Source organism: Gobius niger, assembly GCF_951799975.1.
Source record: "Gobius niger genome assembly, chromosome: 11".
In the NCBI taxonomy this organism is placed as follows: Eukaryota; Metazoa; Chordata; class Actinopteri; order Gobiiformes; family Gobiidae; genus Gobius; species Gobius niger.
Genome location: NC_136862.1, coordinates 17,993,864 through 18,015,084, shown reverse-complemented (window position 1 = coordinate 18,015,084; position 21,221 = coordinate 17,993,864). Strand labels below are relative to the sequence as shown.

Sequence of the window (21,221 nt, the reverse complement as noted above, 5' to 3'; positions counted from 1 at the left end):
CTGAATTGGATTTTGTTACACTGTGACTTAAGATTCATAATATTCAGAAAAAAACATGTCACTAATGATGAGACCAGAACCTTTTTCTTCTCCACAATTGTTTATTCATAAAGACACAAATGTAATGTTTGTCAACGACTCACAAGAATGCACAAAAGGAGATTTTCTTTTAAATATATATATATATTTGAGTTTTTGTTCTTTTGGGGGGCTGGGTTGCGCCAAGACTTTAACAGATATGGCCCTAAAAATGTCGGATCATAGCTGCTAACAGAAACACGTTGCTAAGCACCATACCCATGTAAAATAAACACTGTCAAAGCTATTACAAACAATGTAACAAATGTAGTGTAGATCAAATAAAAAAGTGGACAGTGTTACAGAATGGGCATAGTTCGCACTGTCAAACAAAAATGAACGCATAGCAGTCTTTAAAAAGATATACTCAAACACATTATCTGGACTTTTATTTACAGGTAGGAAATTTAAAAATGTTCACTGCAGAGGGTTCCTTTTCGGGCTTGTCACCGGGACCTGTAATACACAAAAGGTGCCCTAAATGTCAGTGTATGATATGGATGTAAACATGTTTAACCTCTAATCTGACTTACCCTAAGGGGTTCACCATCGCTGCTCAGGACCACGGGTGTACGGACCACGACTATACGATCCGCGGCTGTACGATCCGCGGCTATACGATCCGCGGCTGTACGATCCACGGGTGTACGATCCACGGCTGTACGATCCACGCTGACGCATCACTCTCATGTTGCGATATTTGGACACAATACTTAGACTTTTTCTGAATGCCGGTCTCTGGAAATTATTTGCCGTAAACCGGTCCTGGAAAAATCAAAGACGTTGATATGTAAATTTTCACAAATTTGCTGACCCACAGTTGTAAAATAATTAACACAATGAAGCGGTGGCACACACCATTGGTGGGCCAGGCCTTCTTGGGCCCCCACGGAAAGGTTTTCTGAAGAACCCATCAGTACTGTCTGGTCTCCGATCCGGAAAGTCCCGGTTACGGTTCTCAAATGACCGTGTAAAATGTGGCTTATTGATTTGGCTTGTTGATGAGCTCTCTGCTCCTGAACTCCTTTCTGCAACGCATAGTGAAATTAGAGGTTTGTTTTTCATTTCTCACTATAAGATTATTTTACCTACCATTTTTTGAGTTATAATCACGTGAAGGAGAGTGGTCTTTTGAAGAGGAATCCCAATGGGACAAAACAACAAGATCATCTTTCTTTGGTGGCGAGGATCTGAGAAGAGACCAAACCAATGTTAATGAGCATTTCCTAATATTTTTTATTTCTTTTCAATTCACAAAAGTCAAGGAAAATAATCAGGACATCCATAAACTCTTCAGCAAAGCAGGCAAATAAAGACACATCATACTTGGGTACTTACAAAACCATGGACTGTCCTTGCTCCTGATCCTACTTTTGTACCCTCAACTTTCTTCCCGTACGTTTATAGTAGTAATTCTTCAAGGGCGTGTACGATTGTTACATCTAGATCATGCCACAATTCTTCACATCCTCCTTTATTAACCAGTTTCCCATGTGATCCCACACTTGATTCCAAGGCAAGTTATTGAAGGTCAGGTAGTATTTGGATGTTCTTTACTTTCTTCTTGTTAATGTAGACTTTGGTTCATGCAGATAAAATCGCCTCAGTCTTGATTTTTCATGTTAATCACTGAAGAAATGCATACCATTCGGGTCGCCTTGGGCAGCTGAGGCTTTTGTATTTAACACATGGCCTGTTCATGTAACCAGCTCATAACCAGACCACTGACGTGCACAATTCTTTCTAGCCTGGACTATGATTTGTCTGAATATTCAGTTGTTTAACCACATCTGACAAAATAGGAGACCTTAAATGCACACAGCCTTGTTCTTCAAATGCTTTTCGTCTCTTCCAGCGCTTCATATCATGCTAGATATCGAGAGGATGTTCTGTATTTTTTGAGTCCATTACAGCGTTGCCCTCTGGTATATATTGCACAGAATGTAATACCATATATGCTTCTTGATGTGGTATGGTTCTTAACATCGTCACCCCAACATTTCATACAGCAACAGGAGCCACTTTGGAGACAGAGGTCACAGGCGTCAACCGATCAGTGGAAACTTCATCCAGATGCATCCACATGTGGCCGAAGATCCACGTTGGCCTTGCATTTCCCTTATCCATGTCCAGAGCTTGTCTTGGTCATCGAGCCGTGGCTTCATCAATGCAATCATGCGGTCTCTATTACATGTTTTCAGAACCATCAACATGCACATCTCTTTCTGATTCTCTTTGAATTTGTCAAGAGGGTACAATTTTGAGTAGAGCAGCAATATTTAATTTTGTTCTACCAAATTTGTCAAATGAGGAGTTCTGCTGGTATTGTTTTGTCAAGTAAATTTACAAGGTGATTCTAAGTGTGATCAATTCAACAAAGTAAATGAATCTTCTTCTGTGCCTCAAGTCTTCATTGCTTTATCCATTTTCTGTCATCTCACAAGATGTTGGTTTCCACAGTAACACCTCTTTTACACGTTTTTATTTCGTGTTGAAGCTCCTGTTTTTACCCATACTTGTATCTTATTGATTCAGGTTCTGGTAATGGTTGATATCCGGTCCAGGTCAAAAGAAACGCACTCTTCTGCAGCAGTGAGTAAATTATTCCTCCATACTTTGCATCTCACCATCCAGTTAATATTAGTTTTCTTAACAGACTTTCTGCACATATTGAACTTCTGCTCATTCCACTTCATTCAATATTCAAATACGGACAGCGTCGTAATGAGGCATTTTCACATTTTCATCTTTCAATGTGGCACACAAAGCCCAAATATTTCCATTTTTCATTCTTTCTTTTCAACCACCATCAAGCCCCTGCGGACAGAGCTAATAGGGAAATACCGTACCTGTGCGAGTTCACGGATCGGCGAGACTCCACCTGTTCTTTTGCAGAGTCTGAGCTCGATGAGGAATGGCTTGAATTGCTTTCTGCCTTGGTGGGAGACTGTTTGGGTTTTTCTTCTCTCTGCTCCTGATTTCTCAAGGGCGCGGCACCGGACTCGAATCTCTTCTTTCTCAAAGCAAGGACAGAGCTGAAACTGGCTCTGGCTCTGACTGATGGTGGTAATCTCAGCTTCATAAGAGACTCCGTTCTCATTTGTCTGCTCTTGATCAGGAAACTTCTGTCTCTGAGAGACAAAGGCCGAAGACCAAACGGTCTAACACCAAAAGGTCTGGGACCAAATGGCCTGCTTCCAAAGGGCCTGGCACCCAGAGGTCTTGGCATGTTCAGGGGCTGCGGTCTCTCTCTTCTGGGGTATTTTGGGTCGCCATGCTCCATGGCATGGTCTGAATGGTGATGGTGGACATCTGATATTCTCCTCTTGCGTGGCTCCATCATATGTCTCTCGCGGGAGGGTGACTGTGGTGGTGCCCCTTTCCATGATGGGCTTCTGTATGGAGGTGGGTGAGGATGGGCATCGTGAGCCCGCTCTCTACTGTGCTGCCTCTCCATTGGACCACGCTGCCGCCTGGGGTCTTGTTCAGCGGACCACCTGCATATCCACAGACACAGACATGTTACATTGGTAGCTCCGTAGCCATGTTATTGGGAAGTGGAACTTTAACCAACCACCCTCTTATTATGTCATGACACAATGAATTAGCAGGAGTAAATTTTGAAGAGCACAGATTTGCCACTACTGCAATCATCATCCCCCATTAACCCTTCAGCATTAAATGTTGGGACAGGGAAGAAATATCATAAACAATCAAGACTCGTGGGCCAGCTTAATACTTTTACCCAGCCTGAGCCCCAGCATTACTTCTGTACCTCTCTGGACCTCTGCCATGAAACTCTCTGGGACTCTTCTCATTGTGTGAATGAGAAAACGCTCCTGCCCCGTTCCAACGCTTCCCGTGTGAGGGCTCATAGGGTCTTTCTCTTGGACTGTAGCTCGCAGGTGGGTCTCGACTCCTCGGCTCTGGGTGAGAAAAACCTGGGTGTCTTTTTCCTCTGAATGATCCTCTAAATGACCCTCTAAATGATCCTCTGAAGGGTGGTGGGGGGCCGGGCCTCCTGTCATCCGGGTGGCTGTGAAAATGCCTTGGTGATGGTGGCCTGTGACCAGGGGAGTGACTGTGGAAAGGTGGGCCTCTGTGTGCAGGACTGCGGGAGTGATGCTGGCCATGGGGGGACCGGTTTGACCTCGAAGGAGAGGGTCTCCTCTGATGATGTGGCTCAGATTTGGAGGAGTAGGAGTGATAGGAATCCTCATTTGAAGACCTCCAGTTGTTGAAACGGGACTCCCTATGCTCCCCCACAGGGGGGTCTCTTCTCACCATAGGGGGGCGACCTCTACCTCTGGAATCTTTCCAGTGAGCTGGAGGAGGCTTCCCATGAAAGCCATGGTCGTCTCTTCGTGATCTGTAATTACTGTCACTTGATGATCCCACTTCATTGTAATCTCTATAGGGTCTGAAAACAACAACACATCGGTTTTAAATATATTATTTCATGTTTGAAAACATTGAATGGATGCTAATATAAATGAAAATGTACCTGGGCTTTAGATGTGGGGGTCCATAATGTGGGCGTACCATCTTTGGCAAATACGCTCGGAGGCTGCATACAAACACGTTCAAATAATTAGTAAATGAATCTTGTACATGTACTTCTAAATAAAACGAAACTTCCAGTTACACAAAGGCAAAACTACCTAAGTATATACACACACTGTATATGCTGTATACACACACACGCGCGTATATACAGATATCTCAAGCAGAGAACAGCCTGTGTTATCAAAAGGATGAGGTTAAAAGTCCGAACAGATCCGATAACAATAGAACAGCGCGTTCCAGTGAGGATAATTTTGTGCCGTCTAAATGATATTAACAAAGTGGCCACATTATTTCCACTTAAAATATCGTAGTGCGCCGTGTCAGCAGCTCCGAGAGAAAGAAGGCCACATGCCGTGACGCATTTGGGTAAAGCTAGCTAGCACACTGATCTATTTTTGGCAAATTTGAGAATACGCTCAAATAACAACTGAACTAGTCTCAGATGTCAAGTACAAATCGCTGTAGCATGTTCACGAAATACATGCGTAACTGTTTTGTTTCAAGAGACACGTAATCAATCGTGGTTGAATTAAACTTAAGATCGTTGGGCTCCATTTTAAAGGATGGGCCTACAACACTGCAATCAACCGAAACCGAAAACAAACATCATACTGTCTCAGCCAAAAGATAAACTCAGATTTCAGACACCGAGTACCGCAAAACCTGAGAAAATAACTAATACATAAAAGAAGAAAACTTACCGAAAACCAAAATCTACCGAGAGCCGTGCGCTTGCAACTGCAAAGCAAACGACTCCAACTGCTCTTCTTCGTGGAATGCCACTGAACGACCGACTCTCAGTATTAAACTGAACATGCGCCCCCTGTCGGCTCGGCAGCTGAACTGCATTTTGTTTATCTAACACACAAAAACCTAAAAGTGAACTGTTGTGACAAAGACAAAAACCAGACAAACACTTAACCGTGCCAGAATACATTTTATTTTTCTCAATTGTGACTGTGCTAATCATGCACAAAAGGGCTATATCATGAAATAATACGGCACAAATGCTGTTTTTTAGTGGACTTACACAGCATATTTATACAACAATACATTTATGCGAGGTCTTGAATGACGCAAACATGATAAGGGCTGCTTCACTCCTTGCTTAAACTATGTTAAATATAGTCATAACGGATGCATAGAGCATGTGGATATGATGCCATAAAAATAAGATTAAGTCAATAATAACAAATAATACATTTATATTCTTTGATTTGATTCCATTTAGAATAACACTGATGCAAGCGCATACCCTCAGAAAATGCTTGTTTGGAGTTAGAGGCAAGTAGTACTCAGTTACATTTACTCAATTAGTATACATGTACTTGAGGAACTTTTTGAAGAAATTGTACTTCTTAGAGTAGTTTCACCATATGGTACTTTTTACTTCTACTTGAGTACTAGTACAATAAAGTAGACTACTCGTAACTTAAGATAGTTACTCATTCCACAGTGAGTAAATCTTTAAGTGGCTAAAGCTTCATGTTGACACATAAAATAGATGTAGTTTGTGTTTCATGTACTGTAAAATATTTTTGGATATTTATCTGGTATTTTCTTTGGAAATACTAGGATTTTCACCTTTTTTTTTCATAATTTATGTCACTACTGAATCGTAAATCAGAGTAAACGCTCAAGAAATTACTCAGTATCACAGTATTCAAGCAGCATTTTCCACTGGTACATTTTTTTACTCTTACTTGAGTAATAATTTCGGTCACAGTTAGATGATTTCAAAAATAATGTTACTCTTACTTGAGTAAATATTTTGGCTACTCTACCCACCTCTGTTAGGAATGCACTATACCACAGGAGTAACTTTTTGTGTGACAAAAGCTTCATATTTACATCAGAAATGAATCAGTTTAATTAATTTCAATTTCAATCTGTTTTGCTTTGGGCATCTGAAAATGAAAAAATAAACACTTTTTTTTATATTGTGTCTTCTTATCTTATAATTGTAGCTTTGTCTGTTCAGATAAATCAACACAAAAAAATAGGAATTTTACGCTCATCAGTTTCACTTACTCAGTACTCATGAAGTATTTCACTGCTAGTAGTGTTACTATTTTTTTTAGTAGGAGTACAATTATTTTATAGTAACGTTACTCTTACGTGAGTAAATACTTAATCTTCTCCATTACCTCTGTTACAAAGTATAAATAATGTAATAATAATAACATTTGATCCAAAGCTTACCTGTCTAAATGTTACAGCAGAGTTTGTTTGCACCAGTGATGCTTCGCTTTTCTGGTGCCTTGGAGAGTTTTTGCAATTTTGGCTTCTGGTTTGAACTAAATTACCTTTCCAACTATTCCAGTAGCAGGGAATCAAGTCCTGCATGCGCATTTATGGCAAATATTGAACATTTTGATCATGCACTATAAATATTGCAGTGTAAGGCAACTAGGACATCTTAAGTGCTTTCTCATTATAATAGTAATAATAACCATAATATTAATATTAATAATAATAATAAAAATAATAATAAAAACTTGATGTTTAGTCTCTTCTTGCCCTGACTAGATTAACATATATTATTATATTTTAATGCTATAATGGGTTCATCCTCGACTCGAGACATATTTGTAGCATTGGTTGATAACACCAACCAGTATGGCTCAACTCCTATGAGGAAAGCAGCACAGTATCCTACACTTATTTGTAGATGAACTAGTTTAGACATAGTGAGAAGATAAGCATATCAGATAACTACTTAACAGTGAGTTTATTTGGAGATGGAGGTGACTTTCCAACCAGTTTTGAATCTGACACAGGGCTGACCACACCGTGGATTAGATTTTGGTTACAATCCCCAATAGGGTTCTGAGGGGACAGACGTGGGTAGGTCACACTTCCTGTCAGATCCATCAAGTCTTCAAGTGCCTTGCTGTTATTTAAGGCGCTGTTCAGAGTATCACTGACTGGAGAAAACTCTGGGATTGAGATGAGTTCTTCCTTCGACACTGGGCTGAAACACAACACAATAGTTGTCATTGTATATGCCTGTAAACAGTAAAGGAAATACTCACTTCCTTTGTTATTATGAAGGCAGTTCATTGAAATTATCACATAGTACTGCTACATCATATAATTTGTAATGCATCTGTCTTGTGTATCGCTTTTTATAACACTTAAAGACACCAAATATTGCATTTATCATTCATTTTATACAGCAAACTATAATTATAGCTGCCATTTGTCTCTCCGACCACCACCAACCACTGACACTCACACACTACATTCACACGCACTAAAGGTGTCTTGCCCAATGGCACAACAGCAGTGTGCATCTGCAAGAAACTGGATTTGAACTTGGGTTATAAGACCACACGCTCAACCATTTGAGTCACTGTTGCCCGAAAAATTAAAAGAAGTTCTGAAAACACTTTCTATTTTAACTCAGGGCCTACAACATTGACTTACCTGACTTCCATTGACTGCACCTCATCGCCAGAGCCTGTCCCAGACACTTCCAGAGGTGCAAGCTTGATGACTGGGGGAGTGAGCAGTCCCAAAGAGAGTTGTGCCACCGAGGTTTTAGTCACTCTGTCCTGGGACACACTTTTGGCCTCAGTCTTTGACACAAACAGAGTTTGCAGTCTGTTTGCTTCAGTGATGGTGCACTTCAGAGATTCACTTTTCACAGCTCCGTTCACCAACTCTCTGCTGCTTTCCCTTTCAACTGTCTCAGTAGATTCTTTCTTAATTTGGTTTGTGATTTTAACATTTGCATTGCTCTGATTAATTTGATCCATATCTTTCTTTGGAATAGAGTTTTTACTGTCTTGGGATTGCTTAGTCTCCTCCGGCGTTTGGGTATCCACTTTGGGAATAGTTGCATAGGCGGTTTTCACATTTAGGAGATTTTCTTTGTTAGGAGCAGTCAGTCCCTGTTTCACCATCACAGTGTGAACAACAGTTTTGCTTTCACTTTTGCTCTGCACCTCAACCTCTTTTTTGTCTGACTGTTCATTCACTTTTCCATCAACAGTCACCGATGTTTCCCCTGTAGAGAATACAACACCACAAATGTCCATACCTCTGGCCATGTTCAACACCTCCTCTACAATATTGAGTTTAGCATTAACAGCAGGTAGGTTCGCTCATGCTGCATAGAGCTCTGTCCCAAGGGGCAAGCTCAATAGATTCTTCCAAGGGCGATTTCAAGAGCAGCTAATTTTACTTCAGCTCCCAATGCACAGCTCTCATCATGTCCACTCAGCAGCAGTTCTTTGGACACTGCACCATACTCCAGGCATGTAGCTACTAGCTGCATGGCACATGCATAGGGCTGGGAGGAAGTACAAACAGCTTTATAGTAAGAAATCAGTCTTTATCCTCTTGGCTTCTCTTGAAATCATTGCAAATGCAATATAATCCCAAACTTTGCTTTGCTTTGATTTACATGTAGGCCATTCAGTGTCATGTTAAGGGTCAGGAAACAGCGTTCCTAATCATATATTCATGAATGCAAAGGAAAATGCACTCTTTCTCCAAGGTGTGCAGGTAAAGTTAAGTCAGACCTTGTATAGAATGCAAAGACCAAGAGAATAAATGTGTTTAACCAGGCACTGCAAACATGAGCAAAATCAATTTGAAAGCAAATCATAATTAATATGAAACAAAACTTGGTAAAAACTCAAAAGAAATGCTATGACTAATGTCTCAATACAGTTTCAAAAAGCAACAAAGTAGGACTGGAATAAGATGCTTCAGAACAAAAGTGAGCGAAACGGAGCAAAGTGGAAACGGCATGGGACGGCTGCAGACCAAAAAGCGAGCGACCCACTGACCTGTGTCTGTGCCGGCACTCTCCTCCACCTGCTCCAAACATGAACACAGTCACACCAAACTAAAAGGCTCAGCAATCCTCAAATTTAATGAATAATTAGAAAAGGCAAAACCAGTACATTTAATAAAAATCTGATTCAAAAATATATATCACAAAAAGGGATTGAGGAAGGAGAAGAAGGCAGACGTGCACACATGTCACGTCTTTTATGGTACCTTCAAGTCCCCTTCGCCTTTACGAGTTCGCTTCATGATTTCTTCAATTCTCTGTAGAAAAGACAGACATTTATTGCTTTGACATTTGAATTACTAAGACTAACGGTTATCTGTGTCGCAGTCTTGAAAAACCTTTTTGCGAAGCTGTCTTTCCTCCTCCTCTTGTTGCTTCTGCAGATCTCGCTCTTGCTGCTGGCGTCTTGCTTCTTCAGGTGTCAGTGCTTTAGCTTTCTCCTTTAATTAAAGTCAAAGCATACTTATTTAATCCGTGTTGTATTTGAAGCCTCTCACATGTGCACTGCATATGTGTCATGTTTACCTCTTTGCCATTTTGATTCGGCTGCCCATTTTCTCCATTTGCCTGTTTCTCAGTGTTTTCATTTTTTGGCACAAGATTTGCAACGTTTGTGATTTCTTCTTTGTGAGTCTCAACCTTTGCTTCTTGTGGTTGTGCTATCGGCTTCTTCAGCTGTTCCTCTTTCACCCTGTGTGTCAGATTAGAACACTAAAGTCAGGGAAACGTTCGTCAGTAACAAAGTGTATTTGACGTTTTAAAGTGTCCTACTTTGCCTCTCTTTCCTCTGCTCTCTTTTTTTCCTCATGTTCTTTCAGAGCACGAGCCAAACGGCGACGCTCAGCTAACAGCCTCGTGGCCTCCTCCTCATTGGTCATACCTGGTGCTATCTTCCCAGAGGATGTACCTAGGGTTGTGTCTAAATAATATAGATACAATTTCAATCATGGTCTTTGTTGTAAAATATAGAAATTTGCGATACATAAAAGAAAGTGACCCACCTTTTTTCTTTTCTCCCTCCTGGACATGTGGCGTGGCCCCTTGGCTTCTTCTTTCAGGAGAGTGATACTTTTCGATCATGTTTACTTTTATAGTTTGAGCGGGCCCACATTTAGTTTTGGGGTCTGCACTGTGTCTTTCGGGTTGAGCTCTCCGCTGTGGGCTGTCAGTTCTGGAGACTTTTGTGGGCTTGTCTTCTGCTTTGCTGGGAAGATTTGGTGGATTTCTACTTGGAGAGTTTTGGTTTGGGTGTAACCTGTTCGGTGACTGACTGTGCATCTTTGACACAATCCTGAACAAACACAGGATAATTGTATAGAAAATGACATACCATGTAATAAAAAAAAAAAAACTCAAAATATGTTGATTAAATATGAGCTTACTTAGGTGTGGGAGAAGTGTGGTTAACAGCAGCTGGAGATTTGGATCTTCTCAAGGGGGAGCCATAACCTGGAGAGGCATTTCTATATTTTCGCAAGCGCTGTTTCTAAAAAACAAAATATCAACATTAATTTGTGTTTTTGAGTGCATTTCATGTGTGTAACTCACTTTAGGAGTGTTTGGAGTGGACTGAGATCCTCCCTGGAGAACCACTCTGCTGTGATCTGCGCGATATGGGGATCTGTGCGGGCTACAGGGCGCTGTAACAACATGTGATTCATAGAAAACAATCAAATCTAAGGCAAAAGTGATTCAGAGCCTGTGGACAAACGGTCACTCACTGAAAACTGTTATATCTCTGCATGCAGAAACAATAGGGTTCTTAGTCATTGGCACACAAATGTGGAACTAATTACTTTGTAGCACTCTAACTTAGAGACACCGGTTGAGTGTGTGTGGCATCCACCAAGTGTAAACTGTAAGCCCACGTGCTTCTCCATCCAGTCGTATTCACAATCAAAGACTACAGCTAATAAAGCCAAGGCAATGTCAAAACACAGCAATTTTAATGCCTTGCTTTGTAGAGATAAGACCCCACTGATCTACATAGCAAAAAAATATTAAAAAAATAGCTAGGTCAAACATGCAAGTCATGCCGTCAGCCTTTCCCTGACCAAAAAGCAAACAAACGACTGAACAAGTGGGGGAGATACATGTGGGCAGGACATGGGGCATAACTTTACCAGATTCGCTGACAGCAGGAATAGGGGAGGCAATGCCATGGGGAAAGGCGGAGGCAGCGGAGGGGAGAGAGGCATTCTCACAGTCACCTAAAGGCAGCGGGCGGAGCAGAGCAAACAAAGCATTATCAACAATGTCTGAGCATCGACATCCAGATCTCAATCTGGATGGAAAGTCATTCAAAGCTTCTGCCGCCACTAAAGTTGTTTATGTTTTAGTTCCGAAGGGGAAGAATTATATTGATATCTGACATGTTTATTTATTAAAAATAACATGTGTCTGTGCAAGCTTTTGGTCATCCAAGCCTGTCACATAGTAGCACAGGTTTTCTTATTGTAGCAGTCGGGACTAGGTTATTTTTTGAGTCAAAAAGGCAAGACGTCCTGAACTCAAAATGTATTGAGAAAAAATGCCCGATCCAGATTGCTACTTTTTGAAAAGTTTTACAAGCTAAACTGCATAACTTTTCATCTGATAAATAAAATAAACCAATATTATATTATGGGTTGTTTTACTGATGAAAAAAACATAGGAAAATCTGCACAACTGAAAATGTTCACAAAAAAGCAGCAAAAAAAAAAGCTTAATCAGTTCTGTAGATTTTTTGTTTTTTCATTTTACTTATTTTTGATCCAGAAAATTGGTTTCGCCTTTGCGTGTTTGTGTCTTTTCATAAAATTGTTTTTATTAATGAAAAGCCTAGAAAACATGTTTTAGTGCGAGCAGGCTCACCTCTGCTCAGACCTCACTAACTTTGCTGGGAGCGGGACATCACCAGCTCGTTTCCATGGAGATTGCTGCTTTGCTTTGAATAGAGGTAGCCAAATATGAGGTTAAAATACTGTTCCTTAGGTTCTCGTCCAAATTCTTTGTTTTGATAGGCCACTGCAAGAACAGCACTGTTTGTGTGCAGCTGAGCAGTAGGAGCACTTTTGATATTGCTGGCGTATTCGTTTATGTTTTCAGTTGAGTTGAGTTGACTTTGAGATGTAACCTATACAACCTGAAATATTTGGTTGCTTTAACTGTGAGATTCTTTTTCTTTGTTTTACCATTATCAAACAGGTCTGATCACAGGTAAACAGTACATACAACAGAGGGTATTGTATGTAACTGTCCTTTTGAGCTTCATTTCTGCTCATGCAAAACACAAGCAAACAAAGCAAAGGAAAAACAACAATCCTTCACATTCTGTTAGATGTGGGAAATAGCAAACTACATTCTTTTGTTAGAAGCATTCCTGTTGTTGTGTGAGAGCAGACCAGCGCCTACCTGCGCCTGGGTACCCTCTGCCCCATCGCCGGCTTCTCTGCTCCAGCTGCAGACTGCGCTCCAGAGACCTTTTCATCAGCGCCTCCAGACGCTCCTGAATCACAACACAAATGACTCAGTCTTAAAGTTACAAGCCAAGATAAAAAATTGCATGTAATGTAAATGAAACAAGGCCATGGGAACCCAGGGTGCTGAGGGTGCTGCAGGACACCCCCTGGTGGATAGTTTGTGTATTGCAATGAATATTATTAAATAGGAAATAAGCACAGAAAAAACGTTTTGGGGGGAAATCGTGTCCCTCAGCACCCATAACCAAAATAAGTTCCAATGGCTCTGAAACGAAATGTGAGTCTTAAGATGCAGCCTATAGCTTTGTTTCAACAATGAATGGCCGTCTTTAAAAATGTCTGGTTGATTTTCGTTAAAATAAGAAGAAAACTACCCAAACTAAACCTAAAGAAGCATTTAACAATTTTTTGTAAGAATAATTAGGAGTAAAGTTGAGGCTGGGAGGAATGCGTGGGCTGAAACATATAGTATATGGTTGTATGAATACTGTATACCTTGATCATTGTTATCTCTAATACAGGGGTCCCCAAATGTTTTGGAGCCGAGGGCTACTTCAAGAGTATTCAGTTGTTTGGTGGGTAGCCAGTTTAAAAGATATCCCAGATTGTTTCATTATGGGGGATTAACCACATTATGTCACAAATTCATACTTTATACAAATACTGAGTCACAAGAACAGAAATAACAGTATTTTGAAGAATTGCAAGAAAATGTTCAGCTTATTAAAAAGTAAACTCTCAAGAGCTATGGCAGATCCCCCAAAGGCCACCTGAGTTGTGATGCCTGTTGTTATCTCTTCGATAATGAAACAGAGTCAACACTACATGCTGTCTGCACTAAGCCCTGCAGACTGCCCCAAATCCTGACCCTGTCCTCCTCGAGCTGCTGCTTCCTCTTCTCCTCCACAGCGGTGCGACGCTGCTCCTCTCGCAGCCTCTGCTCCTCCAGACGCCGGCAGCGCTCCTCCATTGTGCGCTCGTACTGCAGTCGGGCACGACGTTCTTTCTCTTTAAGCATCTGCTCTCTGGCCGCTGAAACACATAAGGCAAACTCTGCATTGGTTTGGAGAACCAGACCTGTTTTAGTTGTTGTCTCAAACTAGTTTTATATTTAGCATTAGTTCATACCAGCACTTCATATGTTAAAAGTTTGGATTTATTTTGTAAGCTCTGTTTATTTCTGGGTTAGACCTGGTTTAGCCTTTGTTTGATCAGGCAGTAACTGTTCATTTATATCACACTAAGTTGAGTGTAAAGTGCGAAATCCTTAGGAAAATAGGAGCAGGGTTCTGGAGGAATGAGAGACCTACTTTTGCTGACTATTATGTCTTATGCCCTCTGAAGCGAGACAGGAATCAGTGAACTCTGTCGCGACACATTATCGGTGTAGGGACTGTGCGCCAGGGAAGAGTCTCAGCAAGAACAGACATTTACACATTAAATTTATGTATTATTGGCCCTGGATTATAGGGACATTTTGAGATTCATGTGGAGGTTGCTGCTCAGACTGATCAATTTAACTATTTACTGTAATGGTGTGAAGCTTCTTCACGTGCTTGGTCTGTGACTGCGTCTTACAAGATCCAATAGAGCGAGATTATACATGAGTGTAATATGACATGACAGGTATCTCTGCTAAATTCTGATTCAACAAAACAATAGAGAGCTAAAACATCCAGGTAGATGTGGTTGTTTACACAATGACACAATGAGTGAATTAACAAATAAATGCGTGATTATTCTGTAACAGGCAGAATGATGCAGTGTATTTTGTATAGTAACCTATTGGAAGACTTACCAAGGCTTCTCTCTCTTTCTTCACGCCTTTCTTTGGCTAAACGTACCCTGTCATCCGTCTTCATATAACCTTCCACGACTGAAAAGAAACCGATGTAAGAAAATAGTTTACAGTGATTTCTTTAAAATGTGCATAGTGTCACTTACTGGCTTTGTTATTGCTGTTTGATTGAGCATGTGAGGGAGATGCATAGCCATTTATTTGTGGCTTCTTCTCTGTGTTTGATGGAGCTAAAAAAAAAAGACCACAACCCTATGTTAGAGAGCAGACTCAGCGGTGTCTCTACATTACTGTCTGACGTTATGGCCCAGTGCAGTGGTGTAGTGCTGACTTGTTACCAGCAGAGGGGAAGTCGGTGTGCAATCTGCTCAGTGCTACTAAACTGCACAGTGTTAAATGCCAACACGCCCCAAGCCAAGGACAGTTGTACAATAGTGGGGAGAGGGGAAGAGCTACTTACTAGTTTTGCCACTTTGGGCTGGAGAACTGTGACCATTTGTAGGAGATTTCTTTTCAGGAAGAAGAGTGACTGAGGGTGCTGTCATCTTCTCCGCTAACAAAGACAGAACATTTGTGATACATTTTTAACATCAACAACAAAGGGTTTGATTCTTAAATTAGGCGAGTTGCGTTGCCTGTGAAAGTCAGTGGTGGAAGAAGTGCTCAATTTCATTACTCAAGTAAATGTAATATCAGGAAAGTTAAGTATCCGATTAAGGTTCTACTGAAGCAAAAGTATCAAAGCATCCACAAAAGCAAACAGCAAAAGTATTTCTCTTTTTGTTTGTAGAGTTTGTAGAAACAGAGCCCTTGTTATCAAACCTAAGGTCGAAACCCAGAATACATTAGGTCTGAACAGGGTCCAAACCAGGACTTAACTAGAACAAAACACAGTGGTCTGGTTTGTATTTGTGCAAGTAAGTAGCTTTGCCTAATCAAGTGACTTATCCTGTTTTGAGTATGGCAGTGTGGGCTAATTGTGCTCTCAAATCCCGGACTTTAGCGAAATGCCTGAATGAACAGCTTTGTGCACTGCATGGAATTATTGGCTGTGCTGAAAAACTATGAACAATTATTCCATATTATATCCAGAAATGTGTAATCATTGTATTTATTAATTTTTACATTTTCATTCATTAGCTTAAGAAAGAAAGAAAGAAAGAAAGAAAGAAAGAAAGAAAGAAAGAAAGAAAGAAAGAAAGAAAGAAAGAAAGAAAGAAAGAAAGAAAGAAAGGGGTGATAAAGCAATAAATGTGGTTTGAGCTTTAATGCACTGGTAGCTTTGATTATTGGCTCATCATGACTCCTCAGTCAGGGTGTGGACTTAATGAAACCTTGTTCTCAGAGTCTCAGACAGGTCAGATCCATTCCTAGTCCTTTCCCATTCATAAAGACTTCCAAACAAACTCCTTGGTTCAGCCTTTTTTTAATGACAGACTAGTCATAAAGCTGTGATCACCAAAGACACAATTCGTTCCTTTTCATATTTATGGACTTGACAGTTTTCTACGTAGCCATAGCCTGACTATTCAAAAATGATTAGGCACATTGATCCATTCGAAAGAAAAGCGAGTATTCTTTCTATAGCCTGATTTAATTTGCGCCGGATGCTGGCTTTAAATATCTTCAGAAATGCAACGTAAAAACAACACTAACAATGCTCATGTTTCGGATTTACCTGGATTCGAAGAGGATGCGGTTGTTGTTGTCGCCATCGTAGTTTACATAAAGAACGATCTGCGGTGATTCCAGTGCAGCTATCCGTTTCACAACACAGTGAGCTAACGCGGCGCCCACGGAAAGAAACCCCATCAACCAGACACAAATGAGCCCGATACTGCGAAGGTCAATAGCGTCAGATGATGGAGAGGAGAGAAGCTGGGGCTATTGCAGAGAGGATGCTGCGCTGCGCACTAAAAATCACTTTACCGCCGACCCACTGAGCTGTGCGTCGCTGCGTAAAGAGAGCGAACTGCAGCGCACGGGCACAGGGTGAATGTGATGAATGGCTTGTTATAGGGGGGAAAAGGAAATTGGCAACCCTTTACAAAAGGGGATAAGACTGCGATCAGCAATTTTGAGCTTTGTCGCATGAAAGGAGAAAAGAATAAAGAGCCTGCAACATCGAGTCTGATATGCTTAAAAGATCACATACCATAAATAATATCAGATTTCAAAAACCGTGACCCATATTATTGTCATATTTATGGATAAATAAATCACCACGTGCACAATTGTTTTGTTTCTGAAGCGACCGTAAAGAAGCGCCGCCAGGAGGGGGCGATAGAGATCCTGCTGTCACTTGAAAAAAGGCTGAACCGGAAGTGCCAGGCGGTGTTGGTAAAGGACGGGAGTGAAGCAGGGCTAGACAAGCTAAAGATGCTGACCAATATCTCCAATGTGCTCAGAGCCTGCGCTCAAAGAAATGTAAGTGACGGAATGAACAAAATGAGTTGTCATATCTTTTTATAGGTGTACACGAAAAAAGACTAAGCTTCTTCAAAAAAGTCCTGTTGTATTCTGACCTTGGCAGGCCGATGGTAGCTTGTTTGGCTAACAGCTACATTTCCACCTAAGTGACATTGTTTTTGCATATTTGTAAAAAACACTGATCAATATTTTTGCAGCATTAGTAAAATAGCATTCCAGTCATTTGCTGCTGGTAGAAACAGTAATGTACAATGTTTGCACTTGGTACAAGGCTACGAGAATGCAAACTCTCATGCCAATATTTTCAACATCAAGTGTTATAATTAGCCTATATATTTAAGGACAGAGATGTGACATGACCCTATTACTCAGAGACTGTAATTCTGAGTACACTGCAGGTATGAAAGGTATGTCGCATGTGGATTCATGTGTGTAGATATATAAAGATGTGAATTGTTTGTGCTTCTGACTCTACTGTAATTATTGTTTCAGTAAAACATGACTGTTATTTTATCCCTGCTTTGCCTTATACGCATTTCTTATGTTCCAGGTCGCTGCAGTGGTTATGTCAGCCCGCACCTATGCTGACTTTACCCCTGAGGCATCATTTGAAATTAAGGCGAGTATACGTTATTTTAAATACTTCAACTTTTACGTTGTAGTAGTAGACATTTATTGTCCCCGTGGGGAAATTCATTTACAGCGAGTGGAAATACACAAAGACCACAACGACCACAGCAGACAGATCCATACATTGACAACATCCAAAGAACAAACCACGGCCCATCAACCTCAGTTTAAATTATCTTAAAATCATAACCTACATTCTTTAAAACCTTCTCTGACAGACCAGCTGTACAGAATAGAAAATAAAAATCACAGTTGGTTACTTCATTTTCTTTGTTTAGTAGTAGTAGTAGTTGTTAAGGGTTCGGCTGGGTTCTTGGATATTAAAACATAGTATCAAAAATCAGCCTCTGCTCAATGTCCCATAATTTGTTTTTAAAACAGTCCAAAGTAGGACAGTCCCCAGTTCTGGAGTTTTGTTTAATAACTTCATTGCAAATAGGAATGGAGACCGGTCAATGCTCGACCCGTGGGGAACTCTATGCGCAGATGGACAAGTGTTTTATTCCGTGTTTGAATGATTCTTTTAATGATTGGACATAGCGACTGGAGAGCCTTTAGGAGTCTGAATCATATTTTTTTTGTAGAAGTGTGACACATTCAAGCTGGATGAGGCCCCTGCCACTCAAGTGGTGATGACCCGAGATGAGGGCCTGGAATATTACCGCACCATGCAGACGATGAGGCGCATGGAGCTGAAGGCAGATCAGCTTTACAAGCAGAAGATCATCAGAGGCTTCTGCCACCTGTATGATGGCCAGGCAAGTGATCATTCATTATGTGGAACATTAGCCATACTATTCATAGGTGTGTTTTGTCGTTATTAATTGACATAGACTTTCGGTAATGGTGATATTCTGTGTAAAGTTCTCCCTTTAAAATTGTCTCTCCAGGAAGCTTGTGCAGTTGGTATTGAAGCCTCCATTAATTTGTCTGACCACCTGATTACTGCATATCGGGCCCACGGCTACACCTTCACTCGAGGGGGGACTGTGAAGGAGATCATGGCTGAACTTACTGGTATGCTTGTACAAAATAACTGGATGATGGATATTTTTGTGATGATTCTTAGTCTTCTTTCGTGTTCTGTTTTATAGGAAGAAGAGGAGGAATTGCGAAGGGTAAAGGTGGTTCCATGCACATGTACTGTAAACATTTCTATGGAGGGAATGGAATTGTTGGCGCACAGGTATTCATAAATCACTAAAGCACTGCACTAGATTACATTTGTTTTCAAGTAATTCTATGCACCTGTATTCTGTATAGGTTCCTTTGGGGGCTGGTGTGGCTTTGGCCTGCAAGTATCAAGCCAATAATCAGCTCTGTGTCTGCCTCTATGGTGATGGAGCTGCCAACCAGGTATGGCACATTATTTTATTTGAAATGATTTTGATTGTATTCATTTAAACTGTGACTGTGTCTGTTGTGAATATGTGCCATAATATTTTATACATCCCACAGGGTCAGATCTTTGAAACCTACAACATGGCAGCTCTTTGGAAACTTCCTTTAATTTTTATCTGTGAGAACAACCGATATGGTATGGGAACCTCGGTGGAGCGGGCAGCTGCCAGCACAGACTACTTTAAGAGAGGAGAGTTCATTCCTGGTCTCAGGGTAACAATTCCACTGCAAGATTGCATAATAATTCAGTTTAATTCAAAATACACTTACCTTTGAATGAACTGATACATTTTGTTCAATACAATGACTATGTTCTGCATGTTGCTTTAAGGTTGATGGCATGGATGTATTATGTGTTCGGGAAGCAACACGGTTTGCAGCTGATCACTGTCGGTCTGGAAAGGTGAGTTTTGTTGCTGAAGTACATTTTAAGTACATGTTTAATTTTATGGTGGTTTTATGTGTCCAATGCACTTATTATTAGGGTCCTATCCTTATGGAACTCCAGACATACCGTTACCATGGACACAGCATGAGTGATCCTGGCGTCAGGTAATAATAAAATGACCATGAAGGCAATTATTCAATTTTCTCCTGCTCTGTCAGATTATAAAGAACCACTTCACAGACATCAGCTTCATGTAGTGTCATTCCAGGTTACTTCATACAATTTGTTTGTCCTCTTAGTTACACGCATACCTCTGTTTTTTTTTTATTTGTTTTTCTGAACCCTTCTGTGTTAACATCCAGTCTGTTTTAGGGTAGTGTATCACCATTCAATTGCAATATTACTTGTTTTTGCGTTACATATAGCTACATGGTGCAACATTTTTATGATTTACAGTTACAGCTTGAACAATGAATCATGTACAATTTTTGCATTTTTGTTTAGTTATCGTACACGTGAAGAGATCCAGGAAGTCCGCAGCAAGAGTGACCCTATTTCTTTGCTGAAGGACCGTATGCTGAGCAACAATATGGCCAGCATTGAGGAGCTTAAGGTTTTGTCACTGTTTTTTTTTTTTTTTACATTATACTCCTGTATTATGATTGGGTTTTGTTTGATTTGATTACAACATTCTGCTTTTGTCTACAGGAAATTGATGTTGCAGTTAGAAAAGAAATTGAAGATGCTGCACTGTTTGCTACAACAGACCCTGAACCTCCTCTGGAAGAACTGTGCAATCACATCTATCACAACGACGCAGCACTCGAGGTGCGCGGTACCAACCCCTGGTCCAAACTCAAATCTGTCAGCTAAAATGTGCTCGTTTCCACACACTACCTTTATTGAGTCTTTGTAACTAGTCCACGCTGAAAAAACGCACAAGCTGTTGCAGTATCTTGTGCCTATTGCTTGGGACTTAAGACTATTGTTTTATTCTCCATATAACACACGGAAATGGGTAATGTCTATCTTCAGACCTTGTTTTTATTTTTTGTTAAAGTTTCTAATAACTACTAATCCGATTGTTGTGTATATATATATATATTTAAGCAAATCACCTTCTTGCTGATGGTATTGAGTAAATAAATTAAATTAAAGTAAAGTAAATGTCTAAAACCTTCTGACAGAAATGCAGCTTTGTGCTCTTAATTACAAAGTATTACTCATTTGTATACTCATTATGCCTTTTATTTACACTCCTTGTAAGAACATCCACACAGGGTCAATGCTGGTCTGGGTACTGTAAAATATATTGTCAGAAATCTGACTGGCTTTTATGATTTTGGTTCCTTGTCTTTGTTCAGTGTACAGATATATATCGATGTTGTTTCATTACTTGGACTTAATGCAGTAGCATTGTCTCCAAGTAATGATACATCAATTATTCATCAATAGCTGTGCCATTTCTACAACTTGATTACAACCCTAATCAAATATTGTGTTTTTTCCTTTGCAACTTTTACATTATCCCCCTACCCCTTTAAAGGATGAGGAAAGGTTAAATAGCCAGGTTAAAGGAAGGAAAAAAACAGTGTTACAAGTTAACATGAAAATGCTGTAGTGATTGTACAAAGTCGCTTGAAATGACTGTTACATAAAGGG

General features: G+C 40.4%; 3 protein-coding genes across 3 annotated transcripts; 1 reads left to right on the top strand and 2 right to left on the bottom strand.

Moving 5' to 3' along the window:
- Nucleotides 1-123: 123 nt before the first annotated feature.
- LOC306970282 (uncharacterized protein) lies at nt 124-4,701 on the bottom strand. The gene is made up of 7 exons (XM_079566198.1): nt 4,583-4,701; nt 3,854-4,498; nt 2,928-3,575; nt 1,171-1,268; nt 937-1,106; nt 612-843; nt 124-534 (listed from the first exon to the last, which is right to left on the bottom strand). Exons 1-6 carry the CDS (start codon nt 4,621-4,623, stop codon nt 622-624), a joined length of 1,824 nt encoding a protein of 607 aa, XP_079422324.1. The 5' UTR covers nt 4,624-4,701; the 3' UTR covers nt 124-534; nt 612-621.
- A 2,036-nt stretch (nt 4,702-6,737) lies between these two features.
- Nucleotides 6,738-16,725, bottom strand: map7d2a (MAP7 domain containing 2a). The gene is made up of 17 exons (XM_079566785.1): nt 16,389-16,725; nt 15,171-15,263; nt 14,857-14,940; nt 14,711-14,788; nt 13,781-13,944; nt 12,845-12,938; nt 11,575-11,661; nt 11,000-11,091; nt 10,834-10,937; nt 10,453-10,742; nt 10,223-10,370; nt 9,977-10,142; nt 9,790-9,891; nt 9,658-9,708; nt 9,444-9,474; nt 8,074-8,656; nt 6,738-7,618 (listed from the first exon to the last, which is right to left on the bottom strand). Exons 1-17 carry the CDS (start codon nt 16,423-16,425, stop codon nt 7,360-7,362), a joined length of 2,463 nt encoding a protein of 820 aa, XP_079422911.1. The 5' UTR covers nt 16,426-16,725; the 3' UTR covers nt 6,738-7,359.
- Nucleotides 16,726-17,074: 349 nt separating this feature from the next.
- Nucleotides 17,075-20,624, top strand: pdha1a (pyruvate dehydrogenase E1 subunit alpha 1a). The gene is made up of 11 exons (XM_079567049.1): nt 17,075-17,137; nt 17,691-17,759; nt 18,355-18,532; nt 18,665-18,787; nt 18,865-18,956; nt 19,034-19,126; nt 19,229-19,384; nt 19,503-19,574; nt 19,656-19,723; nt 20,064-20,172; nt 20,268-20,624. Exons 1-11 carry the CDS (start codon nt 17,090-17,092, stop codon nt 20,430-20,432), a joined length of 1,173 nt encoding a protein of 390 aa, XP_079423175.1. The 5' UTR covers nt 17,075-17,089; the 3' UTR covers nt 20,433-20,624.
- Nucleotides 20,625-21,221: the final 597 nt, after the last annotated feature.